Source organism: Castor canadensis, chromosome 4 (assembly GCF_047511655.1).
Source record: "Castor canadensis chromosome 4, mCasCan1.hap1v2, whole genome shotgun sequence".
Classification (NCBI taxonomy): domain Eukaryota; kingdom Metazoa; phylum Chordata; class Mammalia; order Rodentia; family Castoridae; genus Castor; species Castor canadensis.
In genome coordinates, this window is record NC_133389.1 from 164539323 (window position 1) to 164556325 (window position 17003).

At 43.3% G+C, this 17003-nt stretch overlaps 1 protein-coding gene across 1 annotated transcript in view; it reads right to left on the reverse strand.

Moving 5' to 3' along the window:
• Marchf4 (membrane associated ring-CH-type finger 4) overlaps positions 1-17003 on the reverse strand; it is a 111834-nt gene that overhangs the window by 26969 nt on the left and 67862 nt on the right. The window contains exon 2 of the mRNA XM_074071678.1: positions 5066-5221. Within this exon, the coding sequence (XP_073927779.1) occupies positions 5066-5221 (156 nt within the window). The remainder of the gene's footprint in view (positions 1-5065; positions 5222-17003) is intronic.

Sequence of the window (17003 nt, forward strand, 5' to 3'; positions counted from 1 at the left end):
TCATGAGTAGGGCGGAGAGAGTGAAGGAGTGTGAGTGAGACAACAGTGAAAATGAGAAGGGGAGATGACACAGTCTTGTAGAATATATTGGACGTTGTGCTAAGAGTAAACATGATGAATGTTTTAAATCAAGGAACTGACAGGATTAGGACTGGGGCAATGGATGGCAGAATATCTCCTTATTGGAGGGATGGATTTGCATAATATCCCTCAGGAAACACTCTCCCCCACAGTGTGCCCCCCACCAGGAAGCACTGCAGCCTGAACAGGGAGGAGAAGCATTGTACCTTCTTCCTGCCCACCGGGAACCCTCACTCTCCCATCAATGGCCTGGAGGGAAGCGCCATTTCTGGCTCCAGCCAGGACTGACCAGTGGCCTCCAAGGAACAGTAACCATTGGAAAACATTTCACTTGTTAGTTCAGATGTAAGACACTGGCCTTGACATTTAATTATACATATAGCATCCCATTACAGGGAATTGGGTCTTTAAATTTTCCACTTCTTTCTCCAGCTTAAGGTTACACATAACAAAGGAATTTTCCAGAAGATGGCCAGATCATGTACAACAAATGTTTTTTCCACAGCCTGCCCTACTATCTGGAAGGAGGGTTCCTGACTGAGCTTTTTGTTTCTATCAATGAGGCATCAATAATCTTCACTTCTCCTGCTCCTCCAGACATCAAGAACCCTAAACAGAGAGGCAAAGAAAGTTTCTTTTCATCCCTAAAGCCTGTTCTATCAGCCCTAAGCCAACTGGAACTTACCTGGGGCTCCTGACCACAAGGTAACATGTGATAAGGAAGGAACGTGTGGAATGTAAATAGGAACATTCCTCCTGTCTGTCCCCTGTGAAGTTCCACAGAGGGGTTGGGGAAGGCATTGTAAGGAGAGAGCAGAAAACAATACCTCTGAAATCTCATAGGAAGTCTGGGAGGGAGAGAAAGGCATCAATGATGCAAGGACTACCACCAGACACTTGAAATTTTGGACCCTTGTTGCAAATGAGATTCTGATTATGTATTGTGAGACTTCTCCATCCCCGGAACTCCTGTGCAACAACCAGTGAGTAGAGAGAGACAGAGGGGTAGAGCATAAAGACTGGATGTTTCATTCCTTATAACAGGAAGGGGCTCCAAGCAAGGGGTCACATGACCCAATTCCAGTTTAACTCTGTACCAACTTGTTGAGTGTGAGAGAATCAATAAAACACTCATTGACTGTCATGAAGACAGGGTATTATTAACTTCATTTCAGCAAAAGTATAGACAAGCATGTCAATGCAGGAGTAATCCTGAAGAGAGCTTTTTCACATGCCTGTTACTACTGACCTAACTAGGGGCAATGGGAGATGCAGAAAGGACAAACGATAGACAGACATGCAGAAAGTTGGCATCAGGTGCTCAGATGGCGACACACAGCTGCCTTGTTGCTTTTTTACTCTAATAACTCTTCTTTTACTTCTCTCTTCTTCTCTATTCTTTAAGGCCTTACTTCTAAAGTATTTCTTTAAAACCTTGCTTCTTTTTTATTCTTTAAAGTCTCTTTCTTTAGACTCGCACTGTCCCATGTTTTCTCTTTATCTTTCTTAACGTCTCTGTGCTCAGACTTGCAGACAAACAATAGCATCTAAAAACTGCATTTAGCATAATTTTTAAAGTCTCAGTCCTTAGATTTTCACTATCCCATGTTCTCTTTAGCTTTTCTTTAGCTTAGATTTTTTAACACCTATGTATAAAGTTCTTGGTGCAGAAAGCTGCTCTGGTGGAGACACACAACAGCTAGCAGCCAACCAATCAATCCCCCGTCAAAAATCTTTTTAAATCAATCCCATCAAAAAACCTCACATCCTCCTTCAGTGAGTCCTTTATATCCAGTGGTAAACAAGGAGGTGGAGCAACAGTTCTCGGGTAGGGGCGTAAACAATTTAGGAAAAGCAGCTGTGTTGCATTTTGCACTCTTCTGTGGTTGGGCCCATGCCAAACTCAGCCTGCCGATTATTTGGCACAGCTGTGTTTATGTCAAGTTCTCATAGGCTTCTCACAATCTACTCCCCACATAATCCTAGGTATGCCTGGATGCTATGGTGTAGAGGTTAAGGAACTGGACCTATGAGTGAGAGTTCCTGCTGTAGTCAACAACCCTGCTCTATCACTGAATACTATGCAAACTCCAGAAGTTGTCAGTTTCCTCTCTGCTTCCATTGGCTAATCTATAAATTAGGAATAATAATAGTACCCATTTCATTAAGTTGTTTTCAGGATTAAATTAGATAATACATGTGAATGTTTAGAACACTCTCTGGCACCTAATATGCATGCACTAAATGTTCATTAATACACTATAGCCCTCTCTTATCCAGGGGGATGCATTCCAAGACCCCCAGTGGATGCCTGAAATCTTGCATAATACCAAAAATCCTAAATGCATATATTGTGTGTGAAACCATGACAACTGATCTGATAACTAAGATGACTGCTAAGCAACTGATGAATGGATAGCATATATAGCATGGATACTCTGGACAAAGGGATGATTCATGTCCCAGGTAGGACAAAGTAGGAAGGTGTGAAATTTCATTATACTACTCAGAACAGCATGCAATTTGAAATGCATGCATTGTTTATTTCTGGAACTTCCCATTTAATATTTTTGGATTGCAGTTGATTGTGGTTAACTGAAAGCATGTAAGGGGAAACCATGATAAGGTGAGACTTCTGAAATTACTGTTCATATGTAGCAGACAAAGGATAAGAAGCACCCAATGGCTCCTTGAGACCCACATGGCTGTGACTCCTTTCTCAGTGGGCCTTCTGGCTATAAACATTGCTTCCAGGGGGTCACTGAGACAATTACACATAGGGAACACTTGTGCTATTTTTCACAACTTTGTATGGGCATGAACCAGGAGGTAAGTGGCCCAACAGATCTAGAAGGAACCTCCCCACTTCGATAACAGATCCCCATCCATCACTCCACTTGTTCCTGGCCAGTCCTGCCAGTCCCATCCTATACTGCAGACAGTCCAGCTGGGCTGTGGGAGCAGAGGTTGTCCACTGTAGCTTAACAGCCATCTATCTGCCTCGCACTTGGCTAGGCCCAAAGAGCCCAGAATATAAAACTGGGACAATTTAAGCCACAACCACACAATGAAGCTTCTGGTCCAAACTATTTCTATATACAATAGTGAAGTGGCATTTACTGAGTATACACCATTGTATTTTGAGGACCAACGGAATCAGAGGGGTCCTCAGTGTCTACAAAGTCACAATTGGAGACAGGGTAGTAACTTAAGAAGAGATTAATAGAACAATATTGCCAACACGGCCACTTGCAGTGTTGAATTGTTGAATAACCTTTTCTTTTTTGCTCCAAGTAAAAGTTATCCCTATTTTTTTCATTCTATGACCAAGGGTGGAATCAAGAACAGGGTACTTTGGGGTGGGCTCATAGATTCGGGATCTGACCTTTCTTGAGGCTTGAGCCAGCTGAAAAGGAAGGGGAGGGTTAATGCATGCAGACCTCTGCTGGCACCCAGAGGACATGGAATCAGCAGTCTTATGATATGCTCTTTTAAGATATTTCAAGATTCTGAATCAAATGGCTGAAGATGGAACAAGCAACAGGGAGGGGCATCTCTTGTTCTGATCCTTTGGCTTAACATCAGGATGGCTGAGCTGCCTGGGACTTTTAATGTCACCTTCTAGAAATTCCCCCATCCTGGTTCACATCTGCACACACACACACACACACACACACACACATTCACCACTCACTCACTCACTCATTCCCGGGTGTGCCCCGTGGAAAGGTGCACGGGGTCTGATGTAAATCACCCCGGACACTGAAACTCCTCAGGCTGGTGGTGTGGCTCAAGTAGTACAGTGCTTGCCTGGGCCCTAAGTTCAAACTTCAGTACTACTGAAAAAAAAAAAAAAAGACACTGCAACTCCAGGTGTTTCTAGCTGCCCTTCCACACAAAGACCCCACCTCATCATCACCATCAAACCACTAGCCTCTTGGGCTTGCAGGACTGACTTTCTGCAAACCCCCACCTCCATCAGAGAGGAGGAGGGAAACTGTGCCAGGCAGCTGGGGTCTCCATCCTTGCTATCGTCCTACTAACTAAATGATTATGTGGCAACCTAATTGGCTGATCACGCATATGAGGATGTATTTTCAGAAGCAAAATTCTCTGTATGTGTGCATGCACCTAGCAGGGATGCTGCTTCACTTGGGGGAATTTATAAGGATGGCACAGGGCCTGTACATCTTCCTCTAGGGAATGGATGTGTTAGCAGGGCAGCGGGGGAGAGGTTGGGCAGAGGGAGCCCTAAGTTCTGTGGGAATGTTAGGCAGGCCCCCACCCTAGCCCTGGCCCTGCATACCCTTTCTCCTCCTAGTAGCCTTTTTTTCTCTGCTCCCTTTTCTCTCTTCCATATTGCCATATTGCCCGCTTTTCTCTGCTTTCCTCTCTGTCTCTTCTCCATTTTTCTCTCTGTCCCCAGAAATGCAGACTCTCAGGCCCACCCCAGACCCACTGAATCTTAGTCCCATATTTTGACAAGATTCCAGGTAGACTACATGCACGTTCAAGTTTGGAAAGTACCACTGAATCTTTTCACTAGTTAATTCTTTTCCAGCCCTGGCCTTAACTTAGTCCTTCCCACCCATGTCCTGCTCTCTCTATCCTTTGATCTTTTCTTTTCTTTTCCTTTCCTTCTCTGCCTCCTTTTTTTCTTTCTTTTTGCCTTTCTTCCCCTCTTGCTTTCCTTCTTTCATTCCTTTCCCCCATTCACTTATTCATGTGTTCCCTCTCTTACTTTCCCTCTTCTGTCTGATTCCCCTACTCCATTCTTCTGTTTTGTCTCTTTCTTGCCTCCATCATTTCCTCTTCTAGCCGAGGTTTAAGAGAAAACAAAAAAGATCTTTCATTCCTTCCTGCCTGCAGCCACTCCTGGGTTCCATGCTGTCCTGAATGTAAGATGAGGTAATTCTTCTGCCACAAAGCCAGTGGTGTGGAACCCCTTGACCCCAATACCCCCATCAGGCATCCTCCACTTTACCTGCAGAGGATTCTTTGTGCTTATGGCAATGACATGATACTTGTAGTAGCATAGCTCACAGCTCCAACAGCCCCGTTCACTGATCCACTTGATGAGGCATGGCTGGTGCGTGCACTTGACTGAGCCATCACAGCGGCATGGGCTCAGCAGCTCCCCCTGCAAGGAGAGAGGTAGAGGACAGTGAGTCTGGCAGATGGGAGGTGAGTGGTAGAGGCTGGAGCATTGGTCTGAGCCAGGTAGGCCAGACAAAGCCACCATACCAGGCCATGGGCTTTCTGTGAAGTAACTACACTTTAAAGGAGGCCTGGGCTCCGGGGTCTACACAATAGGAGTCAAACAACTTCATTCAGCTCAACTAATAGTTCTAGGACCCTGCTCTTTCTTGGTAAGACACAGGACTTTATTTCTTGTGCTTCCCAAGTCCCAGGGGTTCTGTGAAAGCCCTCTGCAGTCCAAAGAGTGTTGTTAGGCTCCATGAGTTTCTCTTTGAGAGCTTAGCCAAGGGTCCCAAACTCAAATGCTCACAGGGCTGGACAGAAAACACAAGAAAAGGAAGCCAGTTGGTGGAGATTGGGATAATCTGGAAGGCTCAGATCCAGGTTAAAAGGACAGCCACCATCACCTCCAGCCAGCTGTGGATGATGGAATCTGATAGAGACCTCTCTCTCTCTGTCTCTTTCTCTCTCTCTGTCTCTCTCTCCCTCCCTCTCTCTCACTCTTTCAGTTCTAGTGATTGAACCCAGGACCTTTTTTTTTTTTTCATTTTTCTTTTATTATTCATATGTGCATACAAGGCTTGGTTCATTTCTCCCCCCTGCCCCCACCCCCTCCCTTACCACCCACTCCACCCCCTCCCGCTCCCCCCCGCTCAATACCCAGCAGAAACTATTTTGCCCTTATCTCTAATTTTGTTGTAGAGAGAGTATAAGCAATAATAGGAAGGAACAAGGGGTTTTGCTGGTTGAGATAAGGATAGCTATACAGGGCATTGACTCACATTGATTTCCTGTGCATGGGTGTTACCTTCTAGGTTAATTCTTTTTGATCTAACCTTTTCTCTAGTTCCTGGTCCCCTTTTCCTATTGGCCTCAGTTGCTTTAAGGTATCTGCTTTAGTTTCTCTGCATTAAGGGCAACAAATGCTAGCTAGTTTTTTAGGTGTCTTACCTATCCTCACCCCTCCCTTGTGTGCTCTCGCTTTTATCATGTGCTCATAGTCCAATCCCCTTGTTGTGTTTGCCCTTGATCTAATGTCCACATATGAGGGAGAACATACGATTTTTGGTCTTTTGAGCCAGGCTAACCTCACTCAGAATGATGTTCTCCAATTCCATCCATTTACCAGCGAATGATAACATTTCGTTCTTCTTCATGGCTGCATAAAATTCCATTGTGTATAGATACCACATTTTCTTAATCCATTCGTCAGTGCTGGGGCATCTTGGCTCTTTCCATAACTTGGCTATTGTGAATAGTGCCACAATAAACATGGATGTGCAGGTGCCTCTGGAGTAACAGTCTTTTGGGTATATCCCCAAGAGTGGTATTGCTGGATCAAATGAACCCAGGACCTTGTACGTGCTAGCCAATGTCCCCAGATCTAGAGGGAATCTTTATATAAAACCTCTTAATAGTCTGATTTTAATAATTTAAAAATATGTCATGAAGGTCATTTTGTCTAAGTGTAGAGCTCTGGTCTGAGTCTTTTCATTCTCCTGCAGGCTGATACATAGAGACTCAGGTCCTCTTGATGAGGCCTCCCATCCAGAGTTCCTTAGTGAGAAAAACATGGGTCAGGGCTGAATTGTGGGGACCTTCAAGGTTGGATCAAAGCCCTTGCTGAAGGCTTGCTGGTCACCCTGGCCAGCCTTGAACAACAGGCAGAAGCCCAGTTTGGGGGTACTGGAAACTGGGAGACGAAAGACCTAGATGATGCCAACCTAGATGGTGTCAGGATTTGGAACCCCTTGTGAGTAGACTGCAGTGCTGACTCATTTTCCAGAGCTCTCTGTGATATGTCAGATAGCCATGATTAAAGCCTGTGTCTCTGTGTCACCTGACACAGTGCCCACAAAGTGCCTCCATAAGCCTCACCTGCTGTTCATCCTTCCCTTCCCCCTTTCTCAGCCCTTGTCTGTTTTTCTTTTTGCTCTTAAATCAGGATCCACCACTTTTGCTTGCTACATCCCTACCCACCCAGCTCCTCCTTCATATACCTTCCCAGAGACTTTAGCATTTGGGTTCACTCACCTCCCTGACCTATCCTCCCTTTGGCCCTGACCATAGCCTCCTCCTTCCTTACTCTCCATGTGTCAACCCCAGCTCATTTACTTTGGATCCAGCTCCTCTGCTTCACACCTATCGAGGCACCCATGGGATGCCATGCATACCCAATCACTAAGTTCCATGCTGGTGTATTTGGGCTGTGGCCACTTGAGCTGTATCTCTGCTAATCTGAGGATCTTACCACTCATGAAGTCACACCTTGTTCCCAACCCTGAATAAGCAAGTCCAGGAGCCCCTGGTCTCTAAGTTTCAGATCTCCATGTGCATATGTAATCATGTTCTTCACTATAGACTGCAGAAGCAGCCATTTCCTTCCAAGATTTCTGGAATCTTTTCCTTCCACTTCAACTCACATCGCTCAAAACCCTAATCTTGGCCCAGATGAGGTCTAGAATGTCCTCTTACACCTGGTCTACCTGGTCTACTTCTCTAACTGCTACTCTTTGTCTTCAAATGCTGCCTCCTATAGGGAGCCTTCCCTGACATTTCCAGGTTAAGCTCAGTGTTTTTTGATCTAAAAAATGTCTTATGCTGAGTGATTTTGCCATATTACTGTTAGAGCACTCAGCACATAGCTGTAAGGATCAGAGCATATACCTGCCTACTCTCCAGAGGAGCCTTGGAAGGTAGGGATGAAGTTTACATCTTGTGCCTCTTTCCCCCAGTGCCAGGCCCAACAATAAAAGACCCTCAGTAAATTTTTATGTTTGAATTAGTAAATAAAAAAAGAAACCAAATGTCTCCTGAGGTTTCCTGCACTTCCCACTCTATGATAATGGGAACTGTGCTCAAGTTATTGACCCTAGCATCTGTTATATTAACTGTCACTCCATGTGTATATGTGCAATGAGTGAACTTGGTGGCAGAAATGCCCATTTCCTCAGTCTCATGAAACCCTTCCTAGTTCCCCACTCTGCTCCTCCAATATTGACAGGCTCCCATCTGCTGTGGCTTCAAGCCTTTATCACACTACCGTTACTCCCCCATTTGTCTGTGGGTCAGTGCACTACGGCCTCTTCCCAAAGATAACATTTTATCCATCTCTGCATCTCTAGCACCTAGTTCAGTGCCTGGTACAGTCAGACATTCAATTCAACTTTGACAGCTGAACACACGATATCTGTTTGATAAACAAGAGGTTTTGCTCCTCTAGGACATCGCTAGCCTCTGGCTCCTGGTGAGCAGCTGTTATACCCGAGAGAGGAGAAGGAGAGGCAGGAGAAGTCCACATTGCTGGCCACTCACCATAGCCAGTAACTCCTAACAGTGCTTGGTATTTAGTAGCTGTGCTAGGGCTCTGAGAAGGAAATAGGAGCAGGTGAGTAAGGAGAGGTGCTGGGGGAGGGACAAAAGCCCTCATTATTCATGGCAGCATTTTCTAGGCTCATTAATTCTAGCAGGATGAGCTGGGTTTGATTAATTGTGTTGTTAAGCAGCCATGTCAAATTGCCGATCAGGTAAAAGACATTACTTCTGGTCGCTGGCAACGGTGCCAAGTGACAGTGAAGTCTACACTCCTTTCTTCCCAAGCAGCAGCCATGAGAAAAGGAAGAGATCACTGCTGGCTAGGGAATGAGTGATCCCAAGATCTGGGCTCTCCAACTTGCCTGTGGATGTGGAACCATTGGGGCTCACGGGAGCCCCCTTACCCTTACCTGGAGAAGGAGGGAACATGACCTTGCCTGGTCCCAGTGTGCCAGGAGATGAGGGGTGGCTCATTCTCCCCTCACTTCCCCTTGGGATTGAAAAACCCAAAAGGCAGAATGAGACTTACTTCTGGCAACACCGATAGTAGAAATCAGGAATGTCAAAACTGTGAAAAAGTTTATATTTGATGAAAAAAGTGACCCAGGATTTTAGAGAAAAAAATTCAGAAAGAAGCTGTTTTAATCTTGGCATTCATGCAAGGTTATCATTTAGTATTTTTTTAGTACTTATTATTTAGCATTTTTATGTACACTTGGAAAAAGAGCCATAATATTTTTGGTGTAAAGTTTTGAAAGGCCTTATCTTGGAGGACCCTTCCCCATCTTCTACTGGCCAGATCTGTATGTCTTCAAGAACAATGGAATACCACTCTTGGGGATATACCCAAAAGACTGTGACACAGGTTACTCCAGAGGCACCTGCACACCCATGTTTATTGCGGCACTATTCACAATAGCCAAGTTATGGAAACAGCCAAGATGCCCCACTACTGACGAACGGATTAAGAAAATGTGGTATTTATACACAATGGAATTTTATGCAGCCATGAAGAAGAATGAAATGTTATCATTCGCTGGTAAATGGATGGAATTGGAGAACATCATTCTGAGTGAGGCTAGCCTGGCCCAAAAGACCAAAAATCATATGTTCTCCCTCATATGCAGACATTAGATCAAGGGCAATCACAACAATGGGATTGGACTTTGAGCACATGATAAAAGCGAGAGCACATAAGGGAGGGGTGAGGATAGGTAAGACACCTAAAAAACTAGCTAGCATTTGTTGCCCTTAACGCAGAGAAACTAAAGCAGATACCTTAAAAGCAACTGAGGCCAATAGGAAAAGGGGACCAGGAACTAGAGAAAAGGTTAGATCAAAAAGAATTAACCTAGAAGGTAACACCCACGCACAGGAAATCAATGTGAGTCAATGCCCTGTATAGCTATCCTTATTTCAACCAGCAAAAACCCTTGTTCCTTCCTATTATTGCTTATACTCTCTCTACAACAAAATTAGAAATAAGGGCAAAATAGTTCTGCTGGGTATCGAGGGGGTGGGGGGAAGAGGGAAGGGGCAGAGTGGGTGGTAAGGGAGGGGGTGGGGGCAGGGGGGAGAAGACCCAAGCCTTGTATGCACATATGAATAATAAAAGAAAAAAAAAGAATAGAGATAGAAATGACTGGCAAGCAGAGAATTCACGTTACACTTCATGAAGGTGTTCCTTGCAGTAAACTCCATTAAAAGTTAAGATGGTTTAACATGGAGACTGAGATAGACACCATCTTCAGTAAAAATCTGTCAATATAAGAGAAATTCCTATTGAAGAGAAAGGTTAAATGAATGAGCCAAAGTCACAGAGCCAGCTGGTGGCATGAGCAGAATGGTAAGCCAGATCTTTTGGACTAATGTCAATCTACAAGCTTTACTACACCACTGCTTCCCTGCCAGTACCTGTACCACGAGTCTCTTCTCTGTCTCCTCCTCCCCAGATGCCACCCAATTCCTGGCCCATCTTAGGCCCCTCAGCCAAGTCTCCCTTGACTACCAGCTGCAAACCTATCTCCTCTCCCTGCATCATTATCCACGGTTTGGCACTTCATCATTTCAAATCTGCTGGGATTTGTACTGCTCTCTACCCCATCAAACTGGGCACATGGGAGATGCACAAGACAGGTGTGCTTACTAACTGGACAAGCACCAGGTTATGGGAAAGGACAAGCCCTTCTGACCCAGTTCCTGAGGCTCCACACCTTGGGCCTGAAGGATTATTATGATCTTGTCTGCAGAGCACAGCAAGCTCCAATGATCAAAGGAGCTCATTAAATGTGAAGGGCACCAGATACCTCCTCAATGATCTCCTCAGAGCTTTGGGGCTGGAGACCACCTGGGAATGACCCAGACTAGAAAAATGGGATCTTCTCTAATACACTGTTCCCAAGGGGCACAGTGTGAGGGAGTGGTTAAGAGCATGGATTTTTGGAAGCACACTTTGGTTTTCAATGCCTCTTCACCCCTTACTTGCTGTGCAATCTTAGGCAAGCTTCTTAACCACTCTGGGGGCTCCATTTCCTTATCCTTCAAGTGCAGATAACTGTTACCTATGAAAGGGCAGACTGAATGAGATCAAACACATGAAGTGCTTGGCACAATGCTCAGTATAAATAAGTCCTCTGGTTAAAATATAATTCTAATTCACATTTCTGTGAGAACTTTAATTTTATAGTTTTTTTCTACTATAACTATGTTCCTACTATCACTCTAAAATAAGTCAAATAAGTAAGGAAGGAGCAAGGGCCTTAAGAAAAGGGTCAACTGAGCCACGGAGAAAGGTTACGATGAAAGAGTGTTGTAGGAGAGTCTGCCCTTCTGGACTAGAGATCAGAACATAGTTCTCTGACTTCTAGCCCAGAACCGTCCTCATGTTACCATGGGACACAGAACATTCTGGGGATCTTCTTTGGGGACACTGACTAGGGAAGAGCACAGGGCTCTTGGGTTGAGGTCATGCTACAGGCAGGATAAGGGGATCCTCTAGCCTTGGTTGTGACTGATCTGGTGGGAGGGAGAAGAGAGGAAGATGGGTTCTCCTCCTGCCAATGGCACAGCAAGCTGCAGGTGCAAGACTCCAGTTGTATTTTCATTCACAGATTTCTTTGCATATTTTGGACTTTTTTCATTTTTTGCTTCTTTCAATCTGAAGGTCTCACTTCTGGAGTCCTTAGGTTGCCCCTGGCCATGACAGTGGCAGGTAAGCCCATAACTTCCCCTTCTACCCACACATGTGCCAGGTATCCTGCCACTGAGCAGGAAGAAATAAATGCAGCTTAGTGTAGCAAAAACATCCCCACACCATACTGGATGTTCATAGTTCTGGGAGATAAGAATGAAGGAGACAATAAAAACACCAGCCTTGGGGTGCAGTTAGTGACATATTCCTTTACTGAGACTAATATAGTGGTTTAGAGCTGGATAGACTTTGGTTTATCCTGGCTCTTATATGTGACCCTGGGCAAGTTACTTGACCTCTCTGGGCCTTGTTTAATCATTCCTTACTCATTCACTATTTACCTACTATGTTCCAGGTTCTGATCTAGGTGATAGGCATAAAGTAATTAATGGAACTGATTAACTCTCTAGTAGAGAAAGACAGCAAATAAACAAGTAAACTATAAGTATCCAAAATCTGTCATGTGCTATGGAGAAAAATATGCAGGGAAAGGGGAAATGGACTATGACAGAGGAGGTAGACTGAAATTCTAAACAGAAGGTCTCACCAAAAAAAAGGATAGTTGAGTGAAGACCTGGGGAAGGCAAGGGATTAAGCCATGTGGATACCTGAGGCCAAGCATCCTGGGTAGAGGGAAGATCAAGTGCAAAGGCCTATTGTGTTCTACAACACCAATGATGTTGGTTGGGATGGAGTGAGAGAAAGGGAATGGGAGAAGAGGTCCTAATGGGGTCAAGAGTAGAGGGACAGAAAAAGCAAGGCTTACGGTCCAGCTTAATGGTGTGGCATTTATAAATGAAATGTGAAATCATGAGTCTTTTGAGCAGAGAGAGTGGATTGAATGTGGCATATGAGCCAAGCACCAAAGTAAAAAATGACGCTAATTTTGACCAGAGCAATGGTAAGGATAGAGATTTGCCTTTATTTTTCTTTTGGTGCTACTGCAATTGAACTCAGAGCTTTGGACCTGAACTGTGGACCATGATCCTCCTATCTCTGCCTCCTGAGGGGCTGAGATTACAGGCATGGGCCACTATGCCTGGTGCAGGAGTTGCCTTTAATTGGGATGGAAGAGACTGAAGGAGAAGAAGGTTTAGGAGGAAAGACTGGAAGCTTGGTTTTGGAAGTGTCAACTCTGAGATGCCTATCAGCTACGTAAGTGGAGAAGTCAAATAAGGACTGCAATGCATTATTAGCCTGGAGTTTAGGGGACAGGTCAGGATACAAACTTGAGAGTCACTGACCTCAAGTTCAAGATATGAACTTGAGAGCCTGGATGAAATGACCAAAGTGGTGGGTGTAGGTAGGAAAAGGAAGGGCCACCAGGGCTGATCTTGGAGGATGCCCATGCTTACTGATCAGAAGATGTGAGGAACCACACTGAGGAGGGAAGGTCAGTGAGATGAGAATATCATGGTCCAAAAGCTAAAGAAGAATACAAAATATTTCAAGAAAAGGAGAGCCATTAGCCTCATCAAATGCTTGGTGGGTCAAGTTGGATAAGAACCAAGAATTAATCATGAAGTTGGCAAAATTTTCTTCATATTTCTCCTTTTCTTAGGTGAAATATGAAGAAAATTCAGGGTCTGAGAGTGATACATGGTCCTCCAGTATCTCTTCTGGAGGACTGAGATTGGAATAAAATAATCATTAGGAGAGTTGTTAGAGTTTTATTGAAATAAAATGTCTCTTCTGTGAAACTAGGGGAGGAAGATAGTAATATACTATAGTTAGCTCCATGCCTGGCACACAGTAAGCACTCAGTAAAGCAGACTAATATGCAAAGAGCTACAATGGAGGAAGGGAACAAGACCTTCCTGTCTTTAAGCCCACTTCTTACCTCCTCCAAATGTTGATCAATTTTCCTCCCTCCTTTCTCCATTCTTTCTATGATATTCTCTTCATATTATAATCCTAACATTGTAAATATATCAGAGGTCTACAGAACAATTCTGTAGAAATAATATTACCTGCTACCTCAGCAATGCAGTGAGGCTATTAACAATTGCCCCCACTTTACAGATGAAGATACCCACCCACAGGTTATTACTTGCTCAAGAAAATAAAAGAGCAGGATTCCACAGTTAATTCTGTTCATCAGGCTGCCTCAACTTTACCCAAATCATCTCTTCCCCACCCCTGGTATCACCTGTCTTTTGTCTCTTTTCCTATCCACAACCTGTCCAGCCGATCCTTACCTTTCTATCCCAATATGAGAGATGGCATTGCTGCCTCTCCATTCAGATACAAAGGAAATAACCCTATTATTATTTTTCCCATGCTCCTCTCTGGATGCAGTTCCAGGCAGTGTTCATTGGTCATTAATTGATGTCTGTGACTGGTGGTGGTGGAGTCACTATGGGGTTTTACTTCCTCTTTACTCCTTTTTCACATCCCCACCAAGAGAGGAGACATTTGTTAAGACAAAGTTAAGAGCAGAGATTATTGAAACCATAGTAATCTATTAAAATTTGCTCCGTATTAGCAAGGAAAGGTCCAGTTGCCTTACAGATATTCCACTGAGAAGACCCACAGGATCTAAAATTTTTAAATCAGGATTTTTCCTCTAGGATAGAGCTAGAACCCATATGGATTGGGGTAGGGAGGAATGGGCAAAGGAGTAGAAAAAGGTGGAGGAGGAAAAAAAGGAGCCAAAGAAAGTAGGAACTTCCTGATGTCCTTCCTAGGTAGTTTCTATGATCATAAACAGTTGACTTGATAGAAAAAGTACAGAAATGTTTCTTATCACTCCTTGGACCCCTCATATTCAGGGAACCAGATAATTATATCAATAACAAACCTTCCCAACCTAATAAGCAAAATCAATATCATGAGTTGATGATATTGATTAATTATCTGTGTAGCTATGGTCTGAGTTCGGGAGGGAGGAGACAAAGGAGAAGCCCAAATGGGACCAGTGAATAGAAGGAAGAAGCTAAAAGAACCTGGAAGATTCTACCATCTTCTTCCATCAGGACAGCAGGCAATGATTTCTTTGTTCTCGTAGCTGTGGGAGACCAATGTATCCTAGTATTAAAATATAGAAAAATGACCTATTATGAAGACCATCTTGCCAGCAAAGATTGTGGAGGAGAGTTGAAGAGTTTGAGTGGGATTCCTATTACACTAAAGGTAGTATATGTGAGAAGCAGCCTGGTGCAAGATGACTGCATGAAACCATGCACGGTGGCATAGACTTGGAATCCCAACATTTGGGAGGCTGAGGCTATATAATAAGACCCTGTCTCAAAAAAAATTGAACAGTTTTCAAGAGAAGTACAAATAGCTAATAAGCCATGAAAATGTGTTCAACATCTTTAGTCATAAAGGAAATGCAAATCAATCAGCATCAAGATTCCATCTTATCCCAGTCAGAATGGCTATCATCAAGAAAACAAATGCTGGCAAGGATATAGGGGGGCACCCCCATACACTGTTGGTAGGAATGTAAATTAGTCCAGCCACTGTGGAAATAAGTTTGGGGGTTCCTCTAAAAAAACTAGAAATAGTACTACCATATGATCCTGCTTTGCCCATCTGGGCATATACTGGAAGGAAAGTAAGACAGCATACAATAGATACTTGCATACCTGTGTTTATTGCACAGGTTTGCAATAGCCATGCTATGGAATCAGCCTAGGTGCCTATTAAATGATGAATAGGTAAAGAAAATGTGGTGTACATATATACAATGGAGGATTATTCAGCCATAAGGAAGAATGAAACTATGACATTTTCAGGAAAATGGATGGAACTAGAGATCATCATATTAAGCAAAATAAGCCAGACTCAGAAAGACAAATACCACATGTTTTCTTTCATATGTGGAATCTATATGTAAGAAGTAAAAACAAAGATATGAACATAAATGGAGGACCATTTCAGGGGGAACCAACAGAAGTTAAGAGGGTGAGGGGAAGAACATGATAGATGTGCATTAAAAGTACATACATATGAAAAGATCATATTGAAACTCATAAAAATTTGTTAGAAAGTTAAAAAATAGGGGATTAAAGGGAGGGGATAAGAAGTAAATTATATGCATGTATGGAAATACCACAACAAAACAATTCACTGTGTATAATTAATATACACCAAAAAACCCAACAACAACAAGCCCCCATGACCTGAGAATCCATTATTGTTCTCAGACAAGCCATTCTGAATTCTGAGTATATTGCATCAGTGTATGGGCAGCTCTGTTTTCTGACTAGAGTCCTTTCCAGCCAGTCTTTTAGCTCCACCACCATCCTTGGCATTTAATGAGCTCCCTTTCCACCTGGGCCATGCCCAGTCTTCTTAATTCCCCTCTCAGGGCACCAGGGCCAAATCTTGGCTTTCAGAGACCAACAGTGTGTCAACACTGGCAGAAGGAAATAAAAAATTGTTGTGAGATAATTTAATTAAAAAGGAACTCTATTACTAAGAAAAAAGATTTAAAGCCTTAATGAGCTGTAGTTATTGACACTACATCTAATTAACCACATAATTATTTCTAGTTCTACTCTCATACCAGAGGCTTACTTTCACAAACACACCAACCACACACATACAATTTACCTCCATCTCCATGGAAAATTTTCTAGCCTATCTGCTCATCATCTCAAAAAAAAAGGAGGGAGAAATGCAAAAAAAAAAAAAAGAGAGACAAGGAAAACAGACCCAACCCAAGCCTTTCAAACTGTGATTTTCATGTTCATAATTATTTCATTCCTGAAATGTTTTTCTCCCTACATTTAACTGGTATAAGACAAATGTACCTATTCCCTCTAACTGCCTCTAAATCTGCTCAACTGGTACTAGAGAGAAGAACTTAATTCAAGTAATTGAATTTAAATAACATCCAATTCTGTGAAGTCAAACATGATCTGCATAGTAAACAAACCACACTATATGAGGACTAGCATGAAGAAAGAAGGTCATATTAAATGTGTATATTCATAATCATATCTGCATTTCTAATGACCTAAATGTGCAATATGATGTCTGTCTTTTTGTATAACTCATCATTATCATCATTGTCATTACCAAAGAACTAAAATTAAAGGCTGGTCTGTCCTCTGCTTGGCCCAATAGGAAAACATAATTTAGATAAACCCTGCATAGCTAGAATTGGGCTATTTGCATACAGAAGGCTGGGACTGCTTCCAAGGTTCCAGGCCACTAGGCTGAAGTTTCAGGGATGCCAGGTCACTGTGTTCTCTTTCTGTCCCAGAAA